General features: G+C 41.6%; 1 protein-coding gene across 2 annotated transcripts in view; it reads right to left on the minus strand.

Annotated features, from left to right (window-relative positions):
- The window catches only part of TBX20 (T-box transcription factor 20), a 57206-nt gene that overhangs the window by 17506 nt on the left and 15717 nt on the right, over positions 1-23983 (minus strand). For both annotated transcript variants that reach the window (XM_002713752.6, XM_089315508.1), the window contains exon 6: positions 13741-13817. In XM_002713752.6, coding sequence (XP_002713798.1) covers positions 13741-13817 — 77 coding nt within the window. The remainder of the gene's footprint in view (positions 1-13740; positions 13818-23983) is intronic.

The following is a 23983-nucleotide window of genomic DNA, read 5'->3' on the forward strand; positions in this document are numbered from 1 at the left end:
CATCCTCTGTGTCTGACCACTGTGGGATAAAGTGAATGAATGATGAAGGAGTATTTTCATTTTATCCCTCCTGGTGGTACTGAGAACCAGATTCTCAGCATATGAGAAAACAGACGCAGGTGTAAGGTCACAGAGGTTCAGTAAAAGTCCCATAGCCCTGAACTTAAATGGAAATACTAGTGTGAACTCACACTGAATTGTATCTTTACACACACACATACACACTAGCACTGAGAGCAGTGACTGGCTCTGTGGAGAGGGTGATATGAGAGGTGGAAGCTCACATTTACTTATTTAACGTGTGAGCAGTTTCGTGCATTTCAAATATCATATTAGAATTTTAAAATGAACATCTGGGAAATATTAGTAAAGGCATTTTCAAATTCCTTAACAATTTTAGGAGTCTTTTAAACACCTTCTCTCCTGATTTCTTTACACAGTTCCTGCAAGTGTCTAGTTCTCTAAAAGACATAAAAAAAAATGTGTTGCAGCCTTAGCCTCTTTGTGTTTCTATAACAAAATATCGTTACTGGTACTTAAGAAAGAAAAGTTCATTCAGTTCACAGTAGAGAGGCTGGAAGTCCAAGCTCAAGAAGCCGTATCTGGTGAGGGCCTTACACTGGGCGATAACCCAGCAGATGGCATCACAAGGTTGAAATGCGTGTAAAAGTGGTGAGTGGTTAAGGGTAGAAGAGAGAGAAGTCATGGTTAAGGGTAGAAGAGAGAGAAGTCACATGGCAAGATAGGAAGCAAGAGAACAAGCCAAGAAAGCCAGTCTTGCAGTGAGCAGTCTAATCCCAGAAGGAGAGCGTGAATCCCTCTTCAGGACCAAATCATCTCTTCAAGACACCAACTCCCAATACTATTACACTAGGAACCAAACCTCAGCATGGGTTTTGGTGGAGGCAAACCATATTCAAACCATAGCACAACCTATGTTTCAATTATTCCTAACAACTGAGTCACACGATTATAAGATGGAAAAAAAATTGCACAGATAATTGAAATCTATAAAAAATCTTACAAAGCATGAATCCCCAAGTTGTTACATTATCATCCTACTCTGTCATCTTTCTTCTGGCTTCAACTACAAGGGCTAAAATGACCCTAATAACATGTCTCAATTAATATTATAAAGATAGGAAGAAAAACATGTTGACAGATATCAGTTCTCACTAGCTTTGTTAACTAACACCACCACTAGGGTCTCGTAACAAAATTAATGAATTAGGTTACTTCTTCATTTTAAGCCAAGAAGAGGAATAATCAGGTTTCCTTGCTGCCAACATTTCCATAGTGTCAGAAAGCCCTAAGTCGGGGCCAGTGCTGTGGCGCAGCAGGTTAACGCCCTGGCCTGAAGCACCAGCATCCCATATGGGCACCGATTTGAGACCCAGCTGCTCCACTTCTGATCCAGCTCTCTGCTATGGCCTGGGAAAGCAGTAGAAGATGGCCCAAGTCCTTGGGCCCCTAAACCCACATGGGAGGCCTGGAAGAAGCTCCTGGCTCCTGGCTTCAGATCGGTGCAGCTCCAGCCGTTGCGGCCAACTGGGGAGTGAACCATTGGATGAAGACCTCTCTTTCTCTGCCTCTCCTCTCTCTGTGTAACTCTGACTTTCATATAAATAAAAATAAATCCTAAAAAAAAAATCCCTAAGTCAAGGATCAGCACATTTTTCTGCAAAGAGTCCTTAGTAAATATGTTGAGTTTTGTAGGCCACATGGTCTCTTGCATGTACTCAACCTTCACTTAGCATGAAAGCAGCCATAAGCAACACATAAACTAAGACTGTGTCCCAATAAAACCATATTAGCAAATAATAAACTTTACTTTCATATTATTGTCACACATCAAGAAGCACTAATTCTTTTCAACCATTTTAAAACATAAATGCCACTCTTAGCTTGTGGGCTTACAAACAAGTAGCAGGTTGTAGTTTACCAATCCCTGCTCCAGGCTGTTTCCCTGATTCAGTGTGAGCCCCACTGGCCCTACATGGCTCCTAGGAAAACTTCACTATTTCAGAAACTCTGCCAACCAGTTGAGAGCCACATTACAAACATACACTACTTTCTAGCACCACACATTATTATGTAAGACCCAGAGATGACCCATAAACCATGAACCTCTTTAGCAAATCTGCCAATACTTTTTTCTTTACTGCCTCATGTAGATAAAGCTTCTATAAATTCCTAGAATATTAGATTTGCAACTTGATTTCCCAAAGTCTCCATCCTCATCTAAACTAATAGAATGTCTTGAGTTCTGAGAAAGAAAGCCTGAATCTCATTGGGCTGTGTCCAAACTTCATGTGTTAAAGATTTACTCAATACAAGGAGTTTTTAAACAATTTTTACAAAGACTCTATGAATTTTGAACCAATAGGATGACATACGCCTATGCATTTAATTCCCTGCCTCACTGATATAATGAAGAAAATGAGAGAAACTCAGAAAATGAGGGAAGATGTCAACTACATATTTAGAAACTTCAGCCTTCAAAAGAAAGGAGTGAAGACCCACACAGTGTGTCATTCACTAGTGTACAAGGAGGAAAGCTACCCAGGTGGGAATCACAGAAGGCCTATGCGCTGGGCACAGTGGGTCGAGCAGCTGTCTGCAGTGCTGGTATCCCATCAAGCCTCGGCTGCTCCAGTTCCGATCCAGCTCCCCTGCTGCTGCGCCTGGGAAGCAGTGGAAAATGACCCAAGTATTTGAATGCCTGCACCCACGTGGGAGACCTGGAAGAAGCTCCTGGATCCTGATTTCAGACTGGCCCAGACTGGCCATTTGGGAAGTAAACCAATGAATGGAAGATCTCTCTCTCCCTCTCTCTCCCTCTTTCTCCCTCCCTCCCTCTCTCTCTCTAACTCTGCCTTTCAAATAAATTTAAAAGAAAAAAAAACAAAAACAAAAAAACAGTGGCCTATGCTGGAATTTCACCTGAATCCCAACTTGGGACAACAGAGGTCAGAGATGAAGGAGATGAAGGCGGATCTCTGCGTAGTTGGTGGGGAGCAGATTCTCACATTGCAGACGTCTAGAAAGAAGGGATCCCACCACAGCCCTCACTGCCAGTTCATGGTGTACTTGCAATGGCGTGCGGCCATGTTCATGACAGCCAGCTCTGGAGAAGGGCATGAAGTTGCTTTGCTGGGCAGGGGGATGGAACATGGTCCCAGTGGGGTTTTTAAGTTTCATTGATTTATTTTTCTATTTATTCTAAAGGTAGAGAGACAGAGATGACAGGCCATCAGAGATATTCCATCAGCTGGTTCACTCCCCAGACACCTGCAACAGCCAGATCTGGGCTCTACGCAGAAGTAGAGATCCCAGAACTCAATTCAGGTCTCCGACATGGATGGCAGGGACCTAACTACTTAAGCCATCATCCTCTCCCCACCAGGGTTATCAACAGCAAGAAGCTGGAATCAGCAGTGGAGCTTGAACTTGAACCTAGACATTCTGATATAGGATGTGGGCATCCCAAGTGGTAACTTACTCACGGCACCAAAGGCCCACCCCCACCTCTTTCACCAGCAGATTCCTAGTTACCAAGGCGGAGATGGCAGCTACATCAACACAAAATTAAAACTCCCTTTCCAGAGGTTGCTTACACTCACTTTTTTTTTTTTTTTTTTTTTTCGACAGGCAGAGTGGACAGTGAAAGAGAGAGACAGAGAGAAAGGTCTTCCTTTGCCGTTGGTTCACCCTCCAATGGCCGCCGCGGTCGGTGCACTGCGCCTATCCGAAGGCAGGAGCCAGGTACTTATCCTGGTCTCCCATGGGGTGCAGGGCCCAAGTACTTGGGCCATCCTCCACTGCACTCCCGGGCCACAGCAGAGAGCTGGCCTGGAAGAGGGGCAACCGGGACAGAATCTGGTGCCCCGACCGGGACTAGAACCCAGTGTGCCAGCGCAGCAAGGCGGAGGATTAGCCTAGTGAGCTGCAGCGCCGGCCCTTACACTCACGTAAAAATTCTCTAACCCAAACAAAATTATTATTATATTTCTACAATTATGAAATACAACAAATTTATAAGCCTTTCTTCATTCCAAACTTGGGAGATTTGGCAAAGAACTACACACTTTTATTCAGAATTAATCTCAGCTGCTAATATTAAACAGACATTTCATTCTACAAATGAGCTAGATAGAAATAATTAGGCATTCCAAAATATACAGCAATTCAAAAACAGAAGTTATTTAATAAAGCAGAACAGATTATTTCTTTGGAAATGTCTCTTGCAAGAAAACAGGATGACACACATTAACATTTATAATTATCTCCTCAAAATTTTAGTGAACTTTGAGACTCTGTGTTAACTAAACAGGGACTAAAAGTCATGAAAAGGAAATAATCTGACATGTAAAAGGACACTTGGAAATAGCAAAACAATAATTACCACATGTTAAAGAAATTCAGGAAAGACAATAAACAGAATATTTGATGCTGCAGAAAACAGAATCAACAAATTAGAAAACCAATATAGATGGATATAGAAATTCTCAAGTTCAGAGTTGAAAATTTAAAGAGATAAGAGCAATAGGAAACAGATTCCATTGATGCAATACCTGTGTAACAGGAGTTTTAGACGATCTAAACGGAGCAGATCAAGGGAGGGAGAGCAGAAGGGAGGACTTTCCTGAGTTCAATTAAGACCTGAGTTTTCAACTTAAAAGGCTAAATCATATTTCAGCATTAATGGGAAAAGACACAACTGGATAGACACTGGTACAATTTCTTAATTTCAAAGATGAAGACAACTCTCTGGAAGAATTTCATCCAGACAGAGAGGAAACAGGTAAGTTTCTAATGCATAAAGAAAAGATGACGAATTTGGCGAGCGTTTTGATTCCATAACACATTAAAGCTAGACGACAAAGGAAAGTTGAAAGAGTCCTGGAAAACGACTGTAACCCTAGTCAGCTTCATACACGACAGCATCAGGGGTGCTGAGATATGCCAGAATTCGCGAGGATGACGACCCCATATCTCTTCCCAATCCGTTACTCAATGTTTGTCAGCATCAAGAATAAAGTCTGAGAACCATTCTGATAATTGGAAATGGAATGGAAGAAATAATCAGCACACAATAAAATGAGTATGACTGGCATTAAAATGATTGCTGTTAACATTAATAAAGAAATTTGAGAAAGACAATAAAAATGTGTGTGTGTGTGTGTGTGTGTGTGTACTTTATAAGTCCTAGAGTATTTAAATAAAAATTATTGGCTGAGGAAGGAGCAGGATCAAGAAGAATATTTTTTATTCTTTGCAAAAACAGAGAAATATAAATTTTATAGTTATCTTCTTCAAGAATTTATTTTTTAAAAATTTCTTTTATTTGTCTGATAGGCACAGTTAACAGAGATAGAAGGAGCAACATACACACACACACAGAGAAAGACCTTCCATCTGCTGATTCACTCCCCAGGTGGCCACAACGACTAGGTCAGACTGAAATTGGGAGCCCAGAACCCCATCCAGATCTCCCACATGGGTGGTAGGGGCCCAAGTACTTCAGCCATCTTCTGCTGCTTCCCCAGGCACATTAACAGGGAGCTGAGGCCGGCGCCGCGGCTCACTAGGCTAATCCTCCGCCTTGCGGCGCCGGCACACCGGGTTCTAGTCCCAGTCGGGGTGCCGGATTCTGTCCCGGTTGCCCCTCTTCCAGGCCAGCTCTCTGCTGTGGCCAGGGAGTGCAGTGGAGGATGGCCCAAGTGCTTGGGCCCCGCACCCCATGGGAGACCAGGAGAAGTACCTGGCTCCTGCCATCGGATCAGCACGGTGCGACGACCGCAGCGCGCTGGCCACGGTGGCCATTGGAGGGTGAACCAACGGCAAAGGAAGACCTTTCTCTCTGTCTCTCTCTCTCTCACTGTCCACTCTGCCTGTAAAAACAAACAAACAAACAAACAAAAAAAAAAAAACAGGGAGCTGAATGGGAGGTGGAATGCTGGCACTGCAGGTGGCTGTGAAACTGCTGCACCACAATGCAGGCCCTTCTTTCAGGATTTAAAGGCAATGATTATTTAAGGAGAAAGTCTCCAGTTTCGGACAAACTAAATTGGGTTTGAGGCTCAGCAGTCACAAACCTGGTGAATCTGGATAAAGTAACAAATCTATAAACTTCATTATCTCATCTATAAAAAATGGGATGATAATAGTTTCTATAGCCCACTCTTTGACACATGGAAACTGTGGAGTATCAGCCACCATCATTAACAATAGAGGGAGGGTGTGGGTATTTGGCACAGCAGTTAAGACATGGCTTGGGATAGCTGCATCCCTTAGCAAAGTGGCTGGTTCAAGTTCCCATTCTGTTTTTGACCCAGCTTCCTGCTATTGCATCTTGGGGGGCAGTAAATGATGGATCCCTACCACCTACCTACATGGGACACCTGTATGAACTTCCTGTCTCTTGGCTTCAGCTTGGCCAAGCCCTGGTTGTTTTAGGCATTTGGGAAATGAATCAGCAGATGGAAGATTAATGTTTCTCTGTGTTGCTCTGCCTTGCAACTAGATGAAAATAAATGAACATTAAAAAATATAAAAGGCCTTAAATGGGACCAATGTTAATATCTATTGGCCTAATAAGCAATGGGATGAACTAGAAATTTGATAAAGAATGCCCCAAAAGAATACTACACTAAGATGAATTAACAGGCAAGACTGATAAAATCTTCTGGCAAAAATAAAAAGAAGGAAACTATTTTAATTAATTTGAATAATCTAGAAGAAATTGAACCCTAAAAGTTTACAGAAAAGGAAAGAATAAAATCACAGTTTTAAAAAAGATTAATTTGTCTTAAATAAAAATAAGTAAATTAAATCCAGCAATATATTACAAGGAAAACAAATAAAATCGAGGCAGGATTTATTCAAGGAATACAAGGATGGTTCAACATAAACTATGTCACTATAGTTAATCATATTGTTATTTAGACATAAAAACTAAGGGGTCAGAGCACTGTATTGTGGAGAGTGAAGCCACTGCCTGCAGCACTGGCATCCCATACGGTTACTGGTTTGGATCCCGGCTGCTCCACTTCCGATCTAGCTCCCTGCTAATGTGCCTGGGAAGGCACTGGAGGATTACCCAAGTACTTGAGTCCCCATACCCATCTGGGGGGCCCAGATTAAGCTCCTGGCTTCAGCCTGGCCTGGCCAAGACCGATGCAGCCATTTGGGGAGAGAGCCAAAGGATGGAAGATCTCTCTCTCTAACTCTGCCTTTCAAATAAGTAAAAATAGATCTTTTAAAAAAGTAAAATAAAATGCCTTTCCTGCTTAGTGCAAGCTATCCAGGTAATGGGTGGGTTTCAACCATCTGGAAGACATCTGTATGAGAAATGTTGATTAGTGTAAGGTATTCCACAATAAGTGGTATCTTCATGAAGTGCCAATTGAATGTGGCTAACATAACGAAAATTACAACTGTAAATTGATACAGAATTCAAAAATTTGGCAGGGTACATCACAAGTCATAAGCAGGGGCCAGCACTGTGGCGTATCAGGTTAAGCCACCACTAGCAGTGCCAGCATCCCTATGGGCACTGGCTTGAGTCCTGACTGCCCCACTTCCAATCCAGCTCTCTGTTAATGGCCTGGGAAAGCAGTGGAAGATGGTCCAAGTGCTTGGAGCCTTGCACTCACATGGGAGACCCAGAAGAAGCTCCAGGCTCTTGGCTTTGGATCACCAGAGCTTCGGCCATTGTGGCCATTTGGAGAGTGAGACAGTGGATGGAGGACCTTTCTCTCTCTCTCCCTCTCTTTCTCTCTCTCCCTCTCTCTCTGCTTCTGCCTCTCTCTAATTCTGCCTTTCAAATAAATAATCTTTTAAAAAATAAAAAGCCATAAACAGGTTCAAAAGAAAAACTAATTAAAATCATCTCAATAGATGTTAAAAATTTAATATGAAATAACTAGTTTTAGAATACCAAAATATAGGGCTGGCGCCGCGGCTCACTAGGCTAATCCTCTGCCTTGCGGCACCACACACCAGGTTCTAGTCCCGGTCAGGGCGCCGGATTCTGTCCCAGTTGCCCCTCTTCCAGGCCAGCTCTCTGCTGTGGCCAGGGAGTGCAGTGGAGGATGGCCCAAGTGCTTGGGCCCTGCACCCCATGGGAGACCAGGATAAGTACCTGGCTCCTGCCATTGGATCAGCGCGGTGCGCTGGCTGCGGCGGCCATTGGAGGGTGAACCAATGGCAAAGGAAGACCTTTCTCTCTGTCTCTCTCTCTCACTGTCCACTCTGCCTGTCAAAAAAAAAAATACCAAAATGTTACTTTAGGCATAGGAGGGTATTACATTAATATAATAAAGAATATCCATCTGAAACTAATAGCCAACAAAAAAACATACCTAATAAATCAAGAACAAGAGAAAAATGCCAACTATAATTTGTTTTCAATAGTGTTCTGGAAATCTTAGTATAATAAACTAAGACAAAAGTATGTTTAAAGATATACCTAATAGAAAAGAAGAAATAAAATCATCATTTTTGCAAACGATACAGCAATCTAACTAGAAAACTGAAGGAACTAAAATGAAAATTATTAAAACAATATTTTAAGCTCAGTAAAATGGCAGAATGCCAGTGACATACAGAAATCAATAGCTTTTTACAAACTAAACTAGGCAAATTTCTTCTTTAAAACCATATTTATAAAAACCAGCCCTTCCCAAGGCCTCCAGTATAGTATTTTCCAATAGAAATGTAATGTAAGCCACAAATGTAATTTTAAATTGTCTAATTGCCAAGTTAAAAAAAAACCACAAAAACAAGAATTTAATCCAGTAACCTAAAATATTTTTACTAGCTAATCAACACTGTAAAACTATTTAGATCTTTTCATTTTATTTTTTTATAATGAGTCTTAAAAATTCACTCCAAAGTTCTTTCTCTCCCTCCCACCCACATTTAAGCCATCTGTGGTCAGTAGCCAGTGCAGCACCCATAACCCTAACTAGGTTTGTGTCTAAGAAAATGTGTAGGACCTACAAACTTGAAAATACCAAAACTGGGGCTGGCACTGTGGCGGGAAAAGCAGTGGAGGATGGCCTACGTATTAGGGCCCCAGAACCCATGTGGGAGACCCAGAGGAAGTTCCTGGTTTTCAGCTTCAGCCTGGCCCAGCACTGGCTGTTGCAGTCATCTAGGGAGTGAACCAGCAGATGGAAGATCTCTCTCTCTCGCTCTCTCTCTCTGTTTTTCTTTCTTTCTTTCTTTTTTTTTTTTTTTTTTTTTTTTTTTTTGACAGGCAGAGTCACAGACAGTGAGAGAGAGACAGAGAGAAACGTCTTCCCTCCGCTGGTTCACTCCCCTAATGGCCACCATGGCTGGCACTGGGCCGATCTGAAGCCAGGAGCCAGGTGGTTCCTCCTGGTCTCCCATGCGGGTGCAGGGCCCACGCACTTGGGTCATCCTCCACTGCCTTCCCGGGCCACAGCAGAGAGTTGGACTGGAAGAGGAGCAACTGGGACTAGTACCCGGTGCCCATATGGGATGCCAGCGCCGCAGGTGGAGGATTAACCTAGTGAGCCATGGTACTGGCCAATCTCTCTTTCTGTCTCTCCCTCTCCCTCTAGCTCTTTCAAAATAAATAAATAAATCTTAAAAAAATTACTAAAACTTCTAAATAAGAGGAGATTTCAGTAAAATGACAAAGATGTCATATTCCTAAAGGAAAGGCTCAGTACCTTATAGCAAATTCTATTAAGATATGAATTTTCTCTCCTGGTTATGGTATAAATTCAATACAAGCCCAGTCGAAATCCCAAAGACATTTTTGGAAGAACTGACAACATTATTTTAAAGATAGTAATAAGTACCAAAAAATCAAGAAAATTAGAAAATGACAAGTAAAAGAATGTTCAAGCATATCAGATATTTCATATGTTATTGGTTTATGAAAATTACAACAATGTGATTCTGACAGCTCAGTACAAGAGTGTTAGGGGCAGGCTTTGGCAGCTGAGACACCTGTGTCCCGTATCAGAGCGCCTGGGTTCAATGCCCAGCTCCACTTGCAATTCCCGCTTCCTAGCAACACAGATGCTCAAGCGGCTGAGTTCCTGCCGCTCCCATGGGAGACCTGGACTGATTCACAGCTCGCAGTTTGGATCCCTAGGCCTGAGACTGTTGCCGGCATTTGTGGAATGAACCAGCAGATGGGCACTCTCCCTGTCTCTCAAAAAAGTTTCTTTAAAAAAGAGAGACTATAAGAACTAGTAAGACAAGGATTTGGTATGTGATAAAGGGAAAATAATAAGTAAGTAGGAAATGAGTACAGTATTAAATATATGGTTGGGGCCATTTGTAAAAAACATAAAATAATAAGTCCATTTCATATCTTCTATTAAAACATATATTGTATGAATCAAAGATTTAACTGAAAAAAATGGGCAGTGGTAAAGTAATAGAACATCCAGTGCTGAATATTCCTAACTGGGAGAATGGGATTTCATTACTTTTTATGTTTTTTCTTGCTTATATCTTTTAATTTTTCTGCAATAAGCATGAATTCTTTTGTAAAAAGAAAAAAAAAAGCTATAGGAGGGACTTAATTTTGAAGAAAATATAGAAAACCCCTCTTGGTTATGTTTCCTTTCTCAAAAGTATCATGTACAAGTACTACAAAAGACAAAAGTAAAAGAAAATGCAACTGACAGACTGACTGTGGGCTAGTTACTATCTGGAATGAGCAGATAATTCCTTCTGTGGTCTAAATAACCAGAAATTAGGTCACATGAAGACATCCTTTTGGGTTTTTGATTGGCCTCTCAGCTGGCCATGGCAGGTATATGTGCAAAGCAACTAATGAAAAAGACTTTCTACTTTTGCTAATGAGCTGTCCCTGAAAAGTAAAGCCACAGAGGAAGCACATGAGATGTTAAGAATCGGGACAGAACCCAGAAAACTTAGAGCAAGAAAAATCTTCAGATCTTTATGAATATTCCAAAGCTTGTGCAGGTATACAAAGAACCAGAACCGTGAGGCTGGAGGGACAGGCCAACAGACCCAACCCTAATGGCATTTTTGTTTGGGTGTCCCACACAGTAAGTTGTAAATCAGCAACAGGAAACTTGAAATCATTAAGGTCACATATTTATAACATCATATTCAATTAGGTTAGGAAAGTGCAATATCTGTCATCATGTCATAAAAAGATGTGTCTTTCTCTCAGATCTCTCAGAAAGAAAAGCTCCCTATATTGTTACAGATAGGGCTGTTTTCAATCAGTTACAAGGAGCAATTCAATTACGGGATGGTTTAGTGCAGTAACTGACTCCAGACTAATTTAATTTCTTCAGGTCTCTAAAGATCAATTGATCTGATTTGTCCCATCCCCAAAGGCTGTTTAGGAAAAAATCAGACTTAAATACCTGGAAATGAAATCCAAAACCTCTGCCAATTTCACACTACTTAGGTCCTCTTGCAAACTTTCAGCTAGTCGTATAAGAATGCTCTCTTGTCCCTTAGACCACAGAAAGCAACCTTGCTTCACACACATGTGAGCGCTCCCACATCGGGATGCTTATTCAGTAAGTGGAAAATGTGGCCACATTATCAAATCCACTATCCTAAAGGGCAGGCGGACAGGGTTCTCCTATCACACGAGCAATGTGAGCTACAGGGCTATTTTTACTCTGGGAGTGGTCTACTAAGACTATTCAAAGTAGACTAAGATGCACACACACTGTTGATAAAGTGCTCATCTAACACAGTGAGGAAGTTGCAATGATTTCACACGTCTAGATTTACAAAGTGTCTTCATAACTGTCCTCGAGCTTGATTCTCAGGACAGGGGTCTGACGAGAGCAAGGCCGTGCTCTTTGTTTCCTAGACGGAGAGGCAGAAGGTCCGGCAAGCTCCCGAGGATCACTCACTCAGCAAGAGGCAAAGCTGAGATTCCAACTCATGACCTCTTCTCCCAACACAGATGATCCCCGGATACAATGGTTCCACTTATGTTTCTGTGTCTTTTTTAACTGTATGATGGTGTGAACATGATATGTATTCAGTAGAAACTGTACTTTGAGTTTGCAATTTTGATCTTTTCCCAGGCTAGTGACAAGGAGCACAGCTCCCTCTGATGACGTCAGGCTGTGTTAGCAAGCACAGCTCCTTGTCAGTCCTAGGATCTCAAGGGGAACAACCGACACGTAACAGTGTGCTGTGTCGGGGAGCCACGATGGGGAGGTGTAGGAAACACATTCTCAACGTAATGGTATCTTCAACCTGTGGTGGGTTTCTGGTGTGTAACCCGTAACAAGTGGAGGAGCATCCACCCTCTGCTCTGAGACACAGGATACAGTACACTGTGAAAACACATCACTATTACCTCATTGAGTCACTATGTTCTTTCTTATTTGATGCCTAAATGAAACTAAGAGAAAGTTCACTTGTAATATTCCCAGCTGCATAAACTGTATCGGTGCTTCCATCACTCAGAAAGAAGAAATGGAAGACTTGTGCTTAAACAAAGCGGACATTGTAAATGGACTCTTGTCACCCCATACCATGTACACCACTGTGCCATTCACTTGCATGCCACCTGATTGGAGAGTTATCAGCTTACCTTCTCTCTGCATTTTGTACTTGATCTCAATGCCCCCAACTACTTGTCAAGCTCTCTAACTCATGGATCATTCTTTCCCACTCCGGTCCCATGGTTTCTACTCAAGATTCAGCCACTCCTGCTGGCTTCCTGCCTCCCCACCAAGCTTCTGAATCTGTTCTTGAAAATCAAACCACCACCCCACCACGGCAAAAGTGTAGGAAGGATGAGAAACAAGCAGAAGCTGCTAAAACATGTAGTAATCCCTTAATTGGAGTTGTGAAGACAGGTTTGGGCGCCAGTGCTGAGATCAGGAGATGACATCATGTGGCAGGTGGTAGATGATAGGAGTGTGTGGCACTTGGTAGGGAAATCACACAAAGACAGGGAATGAAGTAAACCAGAGGGCTGGTGGTGAGGAGAGCCTACCTGTCAATCAAGATGTCAGGCCACATCAAAAAGGATAGAAAGTGTTGTTTAAGAAATACAAATATCAATCAGGTTGAAGTCTCAGGAAAACACACTTCTTGATGTTCATAATATGAGCCTCAACAAAGACTTTTCCCATCACCCAGCTGGTCTCAAACTGCATGAGTGACTCTGAGAAAAAAGTGGGCTAAGCTACAGGTACATGGCTATCATTTGTGTTCTTAGAGGGTCCTGGGGCCTGATGTCTATGCCTATTAGATACAAATGGTCTACTCTATAGGAAAAAGTCTGTGGCCTTGAATTTAATTCTATCTCCTTGTTTCAATATCCCAAAATACCCTTAAACTCTTTGTGTTGGCCACTGAGGGAGGTCAATGGCCATCAAGTTTCAGTGTCTCTGCAGAGACACAGCCACTCATGGAGACACAACGCTTAACCTCAAGAACACTATGGCTTTGATGACAGCAAAGTGCCACTTTCTACTCTATTTGTAGCGGGATACTTGTTCTGGCCAAAGAAACTGCATTCTCCAGAAACTGAGCCTGTGGTAGTACACCTGAAGTAGTTGTCAGGACTTTAGCCGCTGCAGATCTACCAGATCAGAACGGGAGGGAGAGGGGCAGAGAAACAGAGACAATACGCACTCATGGGACAGCTCCTTGGCGTCGAAAGGAGTGTGTTCTTACAAACTCCCTCTTCTCTTTATCTTACTTGGACAAAAAAAGTCAACAGGAAATCCTCATTACCTCTCAATGTCAGTGAGCCTGGAGGAGTCCCGGAATCCTTTGGCAAAAGGGTTGCTGTCTATTTTCAGCTTGGTTATCTGCAAAAAGAATGGGTACAAAGCAAAATCAATTCTGATGTCTAGGAAGTAAAATCAAAAATAAAGACTTTGCTCATTTTTTTTTTGGTAGCTTCCCCAGAATATCATAATGTCACTCAGTATCATGGCAAGGCTGGAAAGTGCCAGACAAATTTTCAGGAGGGACGGATCAGAGCCAAGTGCAGTGGGGAGGGCCTCAAAGAGAGGGGCGTGTTCAAGGTGATCAGCAGACAGACACATTAAGGATGGTGGCCTTTCAGAGGAAGATAGACAAGAACTGGGGTATGAAGTATTTAAGAGATTAATGAGGCTGGGGCTCAGCTGAGGAAGGGGGCAACCGCGTAATGGGAGAATGGGGTAGAATTTTACCATTGGCAGAGAATGGCAAATAAAATCAAGAGTGTGTCTCCTTTTGACTTGGCAACATTTTGTTACTATAGCACATACACATACCATAATAGATTAAAAGACTCAATAGCCAATAATAGCCTCATGTCCAATTCCATATTAACACCCATGATATAAAGCCTGCAGGAAATACATTTGTTCCTATTCCCCTTCCCATCTGACTAAATTTGAATCAAATTGGACCATCTTTTGTTATCCTTCAATACAATGCTATTTATAGAACTCTATACTTATATGGAAGCAAATACTTTCTAGTAAGAATCACAGTCTGAATTAATACGTGTCTATGTTGTGGTATTCATAATGCTTATAGTACTAATGTTAATGAAGAAAGATCCAACAAATCATATGCACAACATTACCAGAGGGAAAATTCATCAAGTTCTGAAGCAAAAAATAAAAAGAAATACTGATTAGATGATACTCAATGTGGAAAATCTTTGAGTGTTAGAGTTGAAAGGAACCTTGGCGACCATCTGGCCTAAACCCTCCCTGGATCACACTGAGACACCAAGAATGTATGATCCAGGCACAGCTAATCAGCAATTGTTTCAGATCCAAGGAACGCTGAAAGAGAGTCCTAGTTCTTTAGTATCAAAACTAGAACCCCCGGTAACCTCCAGAGACACACATACGAAATATTCTGAATGAAAAAGAACTTTTAGGTTGAGTCATGGCCTCATCTTTCAAAGCAATGAGTAGATGAAATAACACAAAGTTTGAATGCAATTTTGCCAAAAAGCAACTTTTCCTCTGATCAGAGTACATCTACAATTCTTTTTAAACTGTTAATACCTAAAAAGTTTAGTTTTCCTTTACAAAAAAAAAAAAAAAAGGTTCTTTTTTTAAGTTTTCTGAATGTGGGCTATACCGATGCATAATTTGCAGGGAAGCTATCTGCTTTGTCCTCACCCCACCCCAGCCACCAAGACTGCTCTTCTCTATTGATAACACTAACAAGTTTAAGATCGGTTATTTGGTCACATTCATGCTAAGGGCAGTCCCTAGAAATGTTTACATTTAGCCCATGAACATTTATTGTAGAGCAGCTAAAAAAAATTGGTGATTTATTTTCCAGCTTGGTTAGAGAAAATGGTAATCAGGGAAAGAAATCAGATGGACCACTCTGGATTCCAGATTCCTGCTGATGCACACTCTGGGAAACTGCTGGTGCTGTCTCAAGTACTTTGGTTCCTGCCACCCACATGGGAGAGCTGGACAGAGTTTTTGGCTCTTGACTTTGTCCTGGCCCACCTCTGGCTGTTGTTGGCTTTTGGAGAATGAACCTGTGGATGGGGGAGATCTCTCTCATTCTCCCTTTCAAATAAATAAAATAAATTAAAAATTCTGATAAAAGGTATTTTATAAAGAACTATGCAGGAATCCCTGAGGGTACCTCTAAAATGTGGTCATCGAGAGTCTGTAGAGAACCTTTTCCCTAACACACCTAGTGCTTTCTGAAGTTTGTCTCAGCCACTCACCCACTCTAGGACTTACTTTTGATAGTCAATTTTTAAGGAGAAGAAGAAAATTTTATTTGTTTGAAATAAGCTATAGACATCTTTTAAAGTTGAGGCCTTCAATATGTGCTAAGATTATAAATTCCAACAAAGTTTTAAAATCCTCAAAGACAGGAGCTATGCCTATTTCTTCTGAACAACTTTTAATTTAAAATATTTTAAGTTTCTAAAGTGCATGACAGTTCGAGAACACGCTTTCACAGTCATTCATCCCCAAATATGGAATAAGGGTTGACTGCCTTGCAAATGCCCTGTGCTAGATACTGGTGCAAAGACAGAGAATGCATGATCTCTGCTCTGCTTGAATGGAGCTTAAAACTCCGTGGGGCAGGCAGAGGGATGCCAGAATGGGAAGTGGGTTTAAGAAGGTTGGCAGCACATCCACTGATGGGCTAATGACAATCAGGATGAATTAAACCCAGGTGAAAATTTCAACCTAAACTATGGGACAGAACAATAAAGGTAGAGTCTCTTTCAAGGTGCACACTCAGGAGCTGGAGAAGTGAATTGATTCACTGATGGTTACAATGTTCTAAAGCAAGTACCAGATGACATAACTCACAGAAAACCTAATATCTGGGGCCAGTGCTGTGGCATAGTGGGAAAGCTGTCACCTGCAGCGCTGGCATCCCATATGGGTGCCGGTTCGAGTCCTGGCTGCTCCATTTCTGATCCAGCTCTCTGCTATGGCCTAGGAGAGCAGTAGAAGATGGCCCAAGGACCAGCACCCAGCACCAGGTGGGGGACCCAGAAGAAGCTCCTGGTTCCTGGCTTCGGATCAGTGCAGCTCCAGCGGTTGCGGCCAGTTGAGGAGTGAACCAGCAGATGAAGACCCCTCTATCTATCTCTTCTTCTCTTTGTGTGTAACTTTGACTTTCAAATAACTAAATGAATCTTAAAAAAAAAAAAGAAAAGAAAAGAAAGAAAATCTAACATTTGAAGAAGTCTTTTCAAAGCCATCCAAGCTTGGTTTGGAAGTAGACCATGCATGCCAAGCTTGGTTTGGACTTTACACAGTAAAAGGAAAGAAAATATTATCTATCTGTTGTTACAGTTCAAGAAGGACTTTAGATATAGCTTGTCCCTGAAAAGGATTTTGCAAAATCATATTTGTTGTTCTTTACATATCCAAAAAGTAAAGGTTATTGCAATAAATGTTATGGCTGTAACTATTTTTAAATCTCTCACTGCCCTAAAACCACAGTGAATGTATACTCTCAAAATGTGAGTTGTTCAATGTGTTACTATAACATTTCCTGTTGATTTTGCATGAGGAAGCAAATCAAATTTCACAAATATTTTCAGATGTTTTGAATTTCCTTTCATTTTTAGAATTATGGACTTCCAATATCTTACAAATCCACCTTTCCAAATCCCTAAGTTAACAATTTAAATTTTTTCTTTACAATTTAATGCAATTTCAAATTACAGAAAAGTTGCAAGAAGAGTACAAGGTGTTCTCACACACTGGGGCTTCTCACTTAATTATAATAATGATTTCATTTCAGTGCACAATTAGAAAAAGAGTTCAAGATAATTACCAGGTATTTATCTTCTCTATGCCCCATTTAATTTAATTTCATGGAAAATAATTGTTCTTGGAAGTTAGAAGGCGAAAAGCTAACTGCACCTATTATGACTGAAACTGTACAGAGGCTCTGGGTTGAGATGACATTCCTGAGCAGATTTCAGGGAGTTTGAGTTAACATCACAGGGACCATGGGTGAAACGTGTTCATGAGACCACTGTACTCACTGTAATAGCGCTACATGCTGAATCTGTTAGGGTGCCCACAAGAGTTTGTTGAGGGTTAGTTCAAGAGCAAGTAGTCAAAAATACAATTTCAGACTAAGTGAAAGCATTTCATTGTTTGCTAATTTCACGATAAAATAATCTTAAACAGCAATATTTTAACATTCTAGGTAGTCACACTCTGATTTTTAAAGTCAATCATAGATTCCTTCCACAGATATTTAAATAAAAATCTATAATTGTATAGAAAAATATTCATCTCTAAAAGTGTCCCTTTACCTGTCTATGAAATTTGGATAACTGAAAAAGCCACACACTTGAGAAGAGCTGAGAGAAAGGAGCTGACTGATCAACATTGCTTTGTTTCCGTGGGACACAACTTCATTCACTCCTGAACACAGGATGCCTGCAGCCTGACACTATTTAACAAGATCACTTTCGTCAAAGGTAAAACTGAAAGAGGTATCCAAAAAAACCAACTACCAAATATCATTGTCTGCAGAAAATCCAGAGGTATGTCTTCTTCATAATTCAAAAATAATTTTGAGGAGCAGAAATGTTTCTCACTCGGTGAAAAGAAAGTGTTATGTAAGAACAGTGTACATTCATGAAATCCTGCAGCTCGTGTGTCTACATACAGCCAAATCACTGACTGATTCCAGCCAGACGGCAGCCTGTTTTTTCATGTATTATCTCACTAATATGGAGCAGAATGCATCTCCTAACCAGAAAATTCATTCTTTCAACATCTCTATTACCTGTAAGTAAACGTATGCACAATTGGAAGGCAGACACGACACCACCGGCTGTGCCAAAGAGAAGGGACCTTTTGCGATGGTCATTACTCCCTGTGACGTCTCTGAACTCTGAATCCAGCCACAAGGTGAAATTGGCCCTTGGAGACCATTTCTCCAATTATCAGGAAAAGATCTGACCAAAGGCATTTAAAAACGAAACCTGACCTACACTTCAACCCTAACAGCAAGGGTTTGCCTGCTCAAAAACAACACATGACCTTTAAATCTTAAATTATAAAATAGTTTGTTGAAAGTGTAATGTATTTAGCTTTTATCTAATAATGTGAAGAAATGCAATCATTCCCTTGAAAAAACTAGAGAGAAAAATGACCAAAAAAAAAAAAAATCCCTTTTTCCTTACCTAGAAAAAAAAAAAAAAACTGCCAGCCACAAAGAGAAGTTTTTCATAAATTCTATCGGTAACTTTTATTTGCATGCTAATAGACATAAAAATAATGATCCTACCCAAAATTTAAGGGATATGAAAGGGGTCCTAAATGTGAACTTTTGAATCTTTCTTTTATCTTCCCTCTTTGCTTTTAATGCATGGAAAAATTCTAACATTTAAAACAGACTTAGTATATATCTACTTTATTTCTTGTATGTTTATTTTATTATAAATTGACCATGGTAAAATCAATATGCAAACTTGGGATAGTGGTGAAAAAGCAGTGAACACACCTAGGCCTAAAAACAGTCAGTGATAACTTTAGAAGATGACATAGGACTAATGAAAATGCTAACCCCAAATTGAGTTATTCATCCCAAACATGCTTACTGAGCATCTGCTATATGAATTTTGATTGGTCCACTGAGGTATAAGCCATGTGCAAAACTGGCATATTATTATACCAAATCAAACCTTTACCACGGATGGGATTTCAAATTTACGTGTGGCTTGTTGCTGGGGACTATGGTTTTAAAGATGGTTGTATAGGAATATACTCAGACACAGCAGGTCTATGTTGGAAATTAATCCTGCATTCAGACACTTCCATTTTCGGTTGTTCAGCAATGAAATGACAAACTAATCACGTTAACCTTTATACTTTAAGATGCAACAAAAGATAGCCGAGTACATGTGGCTGGATCTGGAGTCCATCTGTGACACCAATGAGAATCAAATATTAGGAAGAAGGGCACTTGGTGCTGGGATCTGCATTTATAGCATCTTAACTTATTTTGACTCAGCGGTGTTTTCTGACTCAGTTTTCAAACTCTTGACGCTGCCAGTGGCTACATCCTGATGCCACCTCAATGGGGAATTAAGATCCAAAAGATCAAAACCTCATGATGGCTTTGCTATCAAATTTACCTGTGGTGAATTTTTTTTAAAGATTTATTTATTTTACTTGAAAGTCGCAGTTATACAGAGAAAGAAAAGGCAGAGAAAGAGAGAGAGAGAGGGAGAGAAAGAGAGAGAGAGAGAGAGAGGTGTCTTCCATCTGCTGGTTCACTTCCCTGATGGCTGCAATGGCTGGAGCTGAGCTGATTCAAAGCCAGGAGCCAGGAGCTTCTTCTGGGTCTCCCATGTGGGCGCAGGGGCCCAAGGACTTGGGCCACCTTCTACTGCTTTCCCAGGCCATAGATGAGAGCTGGATCGGAAGTGGAGCAGCCAGTTCTCAAACTGGCACCCATATGGGATGCCAGCACTGTAGCGGTGGTTTTACCTGCTACGCCTCAGCACCGGCACCATGGTGAATATTTTAACCACTCTGAACCTCAGTTTCTTCACGTACAAAATGGGGCTCATGATGTCTCTTTCAGGGGGGTTAGGTTCAGAATTAGTAAAGAAAATGTGGAAAGATTTTTAAATTAAAAATAATGTCAGGGGGCCAGCACTGTGGCATGGCAGATTAAGCTGCTGCTTGCAACACTGGCACCCTGTATCAGGGTGCCAGTTCTAGTCCCTGCTGCTTCACTTCTGATCTAGCTCCCTGCCAATGTGCCTGGGAAAGCAGCAGCAGATGACCCAAACCTGGTCTCCTACCACCCACATGGGAAGCCAGGATGCAGTTCCTGGCTCCTGGCTTGACCACGGTGACCATTTGGGGAGTGAACCAACAGATGGAAGATCTCTCTTCTCCATCTCTGTCACTCTGCCTTTCAAGTAAATAAGTCTTTTTAAAAACTAAGAAAAATATAACAATTCTAAAAAATAACAATAATAATAAATCAAAATCATGAACTTTAGTTAGATTTTATTTCAGAGACAGAGAAAATATTATAAAAGCTATTATTGGTCCATCCTGAAAATTCTAATTGCAGTCAGTACTGAATGATATTAAGGAATAATTCTTACTAACTTTCTTAGCTGTGATAAAGATACGCTGGCTACAATAATGAAAATAGTGCCCTCATTGTCAAGATATACTAGCAAGAAGTCTTCAAAACAAAGAATCTTGAGACATGCGATTTAGCTTTAAATAATTCAGGGAAAGGGAAAAGTATGTCTACAGAGAGGAAGAAAGAAATAGAGATAAAACATAAAACAAATATGGTGGGGCCAGCGCTATGGCACAGCAGGTTAACGCCCTGGCCTGAAGTGCCGGCATTCCATATGGCGCCAGTTCAAGACCCAGCTGCTCCACTTCCAATCCAGCTCTCTGCTCTGGCCTGGGAAAGCAATGGAAGATGGCCCAGGTGCTTGGGCTCCTGCACCTGCTTGGGAGACCCAGAAGAAGCTCCTGACTCCTGGCTTCGGATCAGCAGAGCTCCAGCCATTGTGGCCATGTGGGGAGTGAACCAGTGGATGGATGACCTCTCTCTGCCTCTCTCTGTGACTCTATCTTTCAAATAAATAAAAACTAAAACAAGCTTAAAAAATATGACAAAATGTTAATTTCTGAATCTGGGAGAAGAGTACAGGGGCTTCACTTTATCATGTTTAATATTTTGGTATAAAGGAAAATTTTCCAAAAAAAATAAAAAAACCAGTTGAGTGGGGCCAGCGTTGTGGTGTAATGGGTAAGGCTGCCATCTGCGATGCTGGCCTCCCATTTGGGTGCTTGTTTGTGCCCCAGCTGCTTCACAAGTGTTTGAGCCCCTGCCACCCATGGGGGAGACCTGGATGAAGCTCCTGTCTTCCACTTGGCCCAGCCATGGCCTTGTCTGGGGAGTGAACCAGCAGATAGAAGATCTCTCAATTTGTGTCTCTACCTTTCTCCCTGTAATTCTAAAATTCAATTAAATAAATAGATCTTCAAAAAAAAAGAAAATTAAAAGTTGAGTGGAGAAAGTATGAAATGAGATGCTGTCATTAAGCACTGACTGCTCCTAGATGCAGCTGGTACGAGAGAATTCTCTGACCTGCGGCTGAGCGCGAGACCAGAGCGCCAGACTGGCTGGAGTGCAGCGTGAACCACGCCCTGCATACCGCAGATGAGTACTGAGCACTTTTTGGAAAAAAACAAACAAACAAACAAATAAAACACGATGAACACTAAGAATTGAAAGGGGATGGGCACTCGGTGCAGTGGTTAAGTCTCCACTTGGGGCGTCTGCACCCCATATTGGGATAGCCTGGTGCCAAGTCCTGGCTACTCTGCATCTGATCCAGCTTCCTCCTAATGTACATCCCGGGAGGCAGCAAACGATGGCGCTAGTGCCTGGGTCCCTGCCACCCATGCAGCAGACCTGGATGGAGTTCCCGGCTCTTGGCTTAGGCCTGGCCCAGTCCTGGCTGTTGCAGGTATTTGGGAAGTAAACCACTAAATGGGAGATTTCTCTTTCTCCTCCTCCACTCTCCAACTCTCTCCCTTCTTTTGCTCCTTCTCTCCAAAATAAAATGAAAATAAATTGAAGTAAATATTTATTTAAAAGGAACGGAAACATTCCAGAAAAGATGTCTCGGAGTCTATTAGGATCAAAAGCCTAGAGGAGGTGAAATTCTGCTTCCGTGGGAACACGGGGCATTTACAGCATAGAGGTGAAGGGCAGTGGCTCTTAGTTAAGCCTTTCCTGCTCGCATCCACATCTGTGACAGGCACAGGAAGGTCATCTTGTATGATTTACTGAATTCTGTGTCTCAGTTTCCCCAACTGTATGATGCCAAATAAAAACACTGTTGAGACTATCTTGTGACAATGCAATAAGATAATACATTTCAAATGATGCTAGGTACATATTAAGTACCCAGATATAAGTTCATATTATTGTGTAAACTAATAACCCCGTCTCAGTATACCATAATATGATAGATCCTACCAAAAGAGTTGTTCGCGACTGCTCTTTCAACTATTAAATCAAATCAAAGGTGTTATATATTTAGAAACTTCCTTTAACTTTTGTTTTGCCTCTATAATTTTCACTAAAGAAAAAGAAAATCTTTGGGCTGGCATTGTAGCACAATAAGCTAAGCTGACCCCTGTGACATTGGCATCCTATACCAGAGCGTCAGCTCTCTGCTAATGCGCCCAAGAAGGCAGCAGAAGACGGCCCAAGTACTTGGGGAACTACACCCATAAGGGAGACCCTGATGGAGCTCAGGGCTCCTGGCTTCGGATTGGCCCAGCTCCAGCTGTTGCAGCCATTTGGAGAGTGAACCAGCAGGTGGAAAACCTTTCTTTCTGTCTCACCCTCTCTCTATAACTCCACCTCTCAAATAAATAGACAAATAAATAATAAAAAAAAAAAAGTTTTAAGAATTGTTTCTGAACCTGTAACATCTACATTTCATGTGCTCTCAAACTGCACTGTTGGTTTCAATGTTATAGATTTTCAAAGAAAAGCATTGGTGGGACTGGCACTGTGGCGTAGGAGGTAAAACCTCCGCCTGCAGTGCCAGCAATCCATATAGGTGCTGGTTCGAGTTCAGGCTGCTCTACTTCCAATCCAGCTCTCTGTTGTGGCCTGGGAAAGCAGTGGAATATGGCCCAAGTCCTTGGACCTTGCACCCATGTGGGAGACCCAGAAGAAGCTCCTGGCTCCTGGCTTTGGATCAGTGCAGCTCCAGCTGTTGCAGTCATCTGGGAAGTGAACCAGAGGATGGAAGACCTCTCTCTCTCCCTCCCTCTCTCTGCCTCTCTATAATCCTGCCTTTCAAATAAATAAATCTTTTTTAAAAATAAAAATAAAAAAGCAAATAAACAAAAATGATAAGAGCAAATATATATCTTCCATGTCTATAAATAAAAAAAAAACTTTAAAAAATAAAAGAAAAGCATTGGTGTTTTAGGCCTTGTGCCTTTCAATCTATACCCAAATTTTTTAGCTTGGGACTTCTCTGAAAGTTTTCACTCTTGTGTTGTCATCTTGGAGACAACTCAAAAGTTGAAATACTCTGCTTTTATTGTAAAACAATTAGCGTGATAATACTCGAGCCTTCATTGATCTTATTAAAAAACAGACCAGAATGTGAAAACCCAAGGGGTGACAAGTCCCCATCTGACACTCTTGAGAGAGCCCAACAGCGACCTCACGCCTGGTCAGTATTTACAGAGTGCCTTCCAGCTCCCAGACACGCTCCCACACGCTTCATGGCAACCCCTACACTGATCGGCCCAGTTCTTAGCCCCAGTCTAAAGGCAAGGAGAACAGCAGCCACAGGGGTGAATGAAATCCACTCCAACTTGCACAGAAATTGCAGGTGCTCAAGCCCTACGCACCCGCTTGTCTGCTCACGTCCCTTCTCTCGGTTTCCATTCCCTTGTTTGTGTTTCAACTTCACCTTACTTCCCCTGCTGGACGC

This window comes from Oryctolagus cuniculus, chromosome 16 (assembly GCF_051225735.1).
Source record: "Oryctolagus cuniculus isolate XC-2025 breed Fujian yellow rabbit chromosome 16, ASM5122573v1, whole genome shotgun sequence".
Taxonomy (NCBI): Eukaryota; Metazoa; Chordata; class Mammalia; order Lagomorpha; family Leporidae; genus Oryctolagus; species Oryctolagus cuniculus.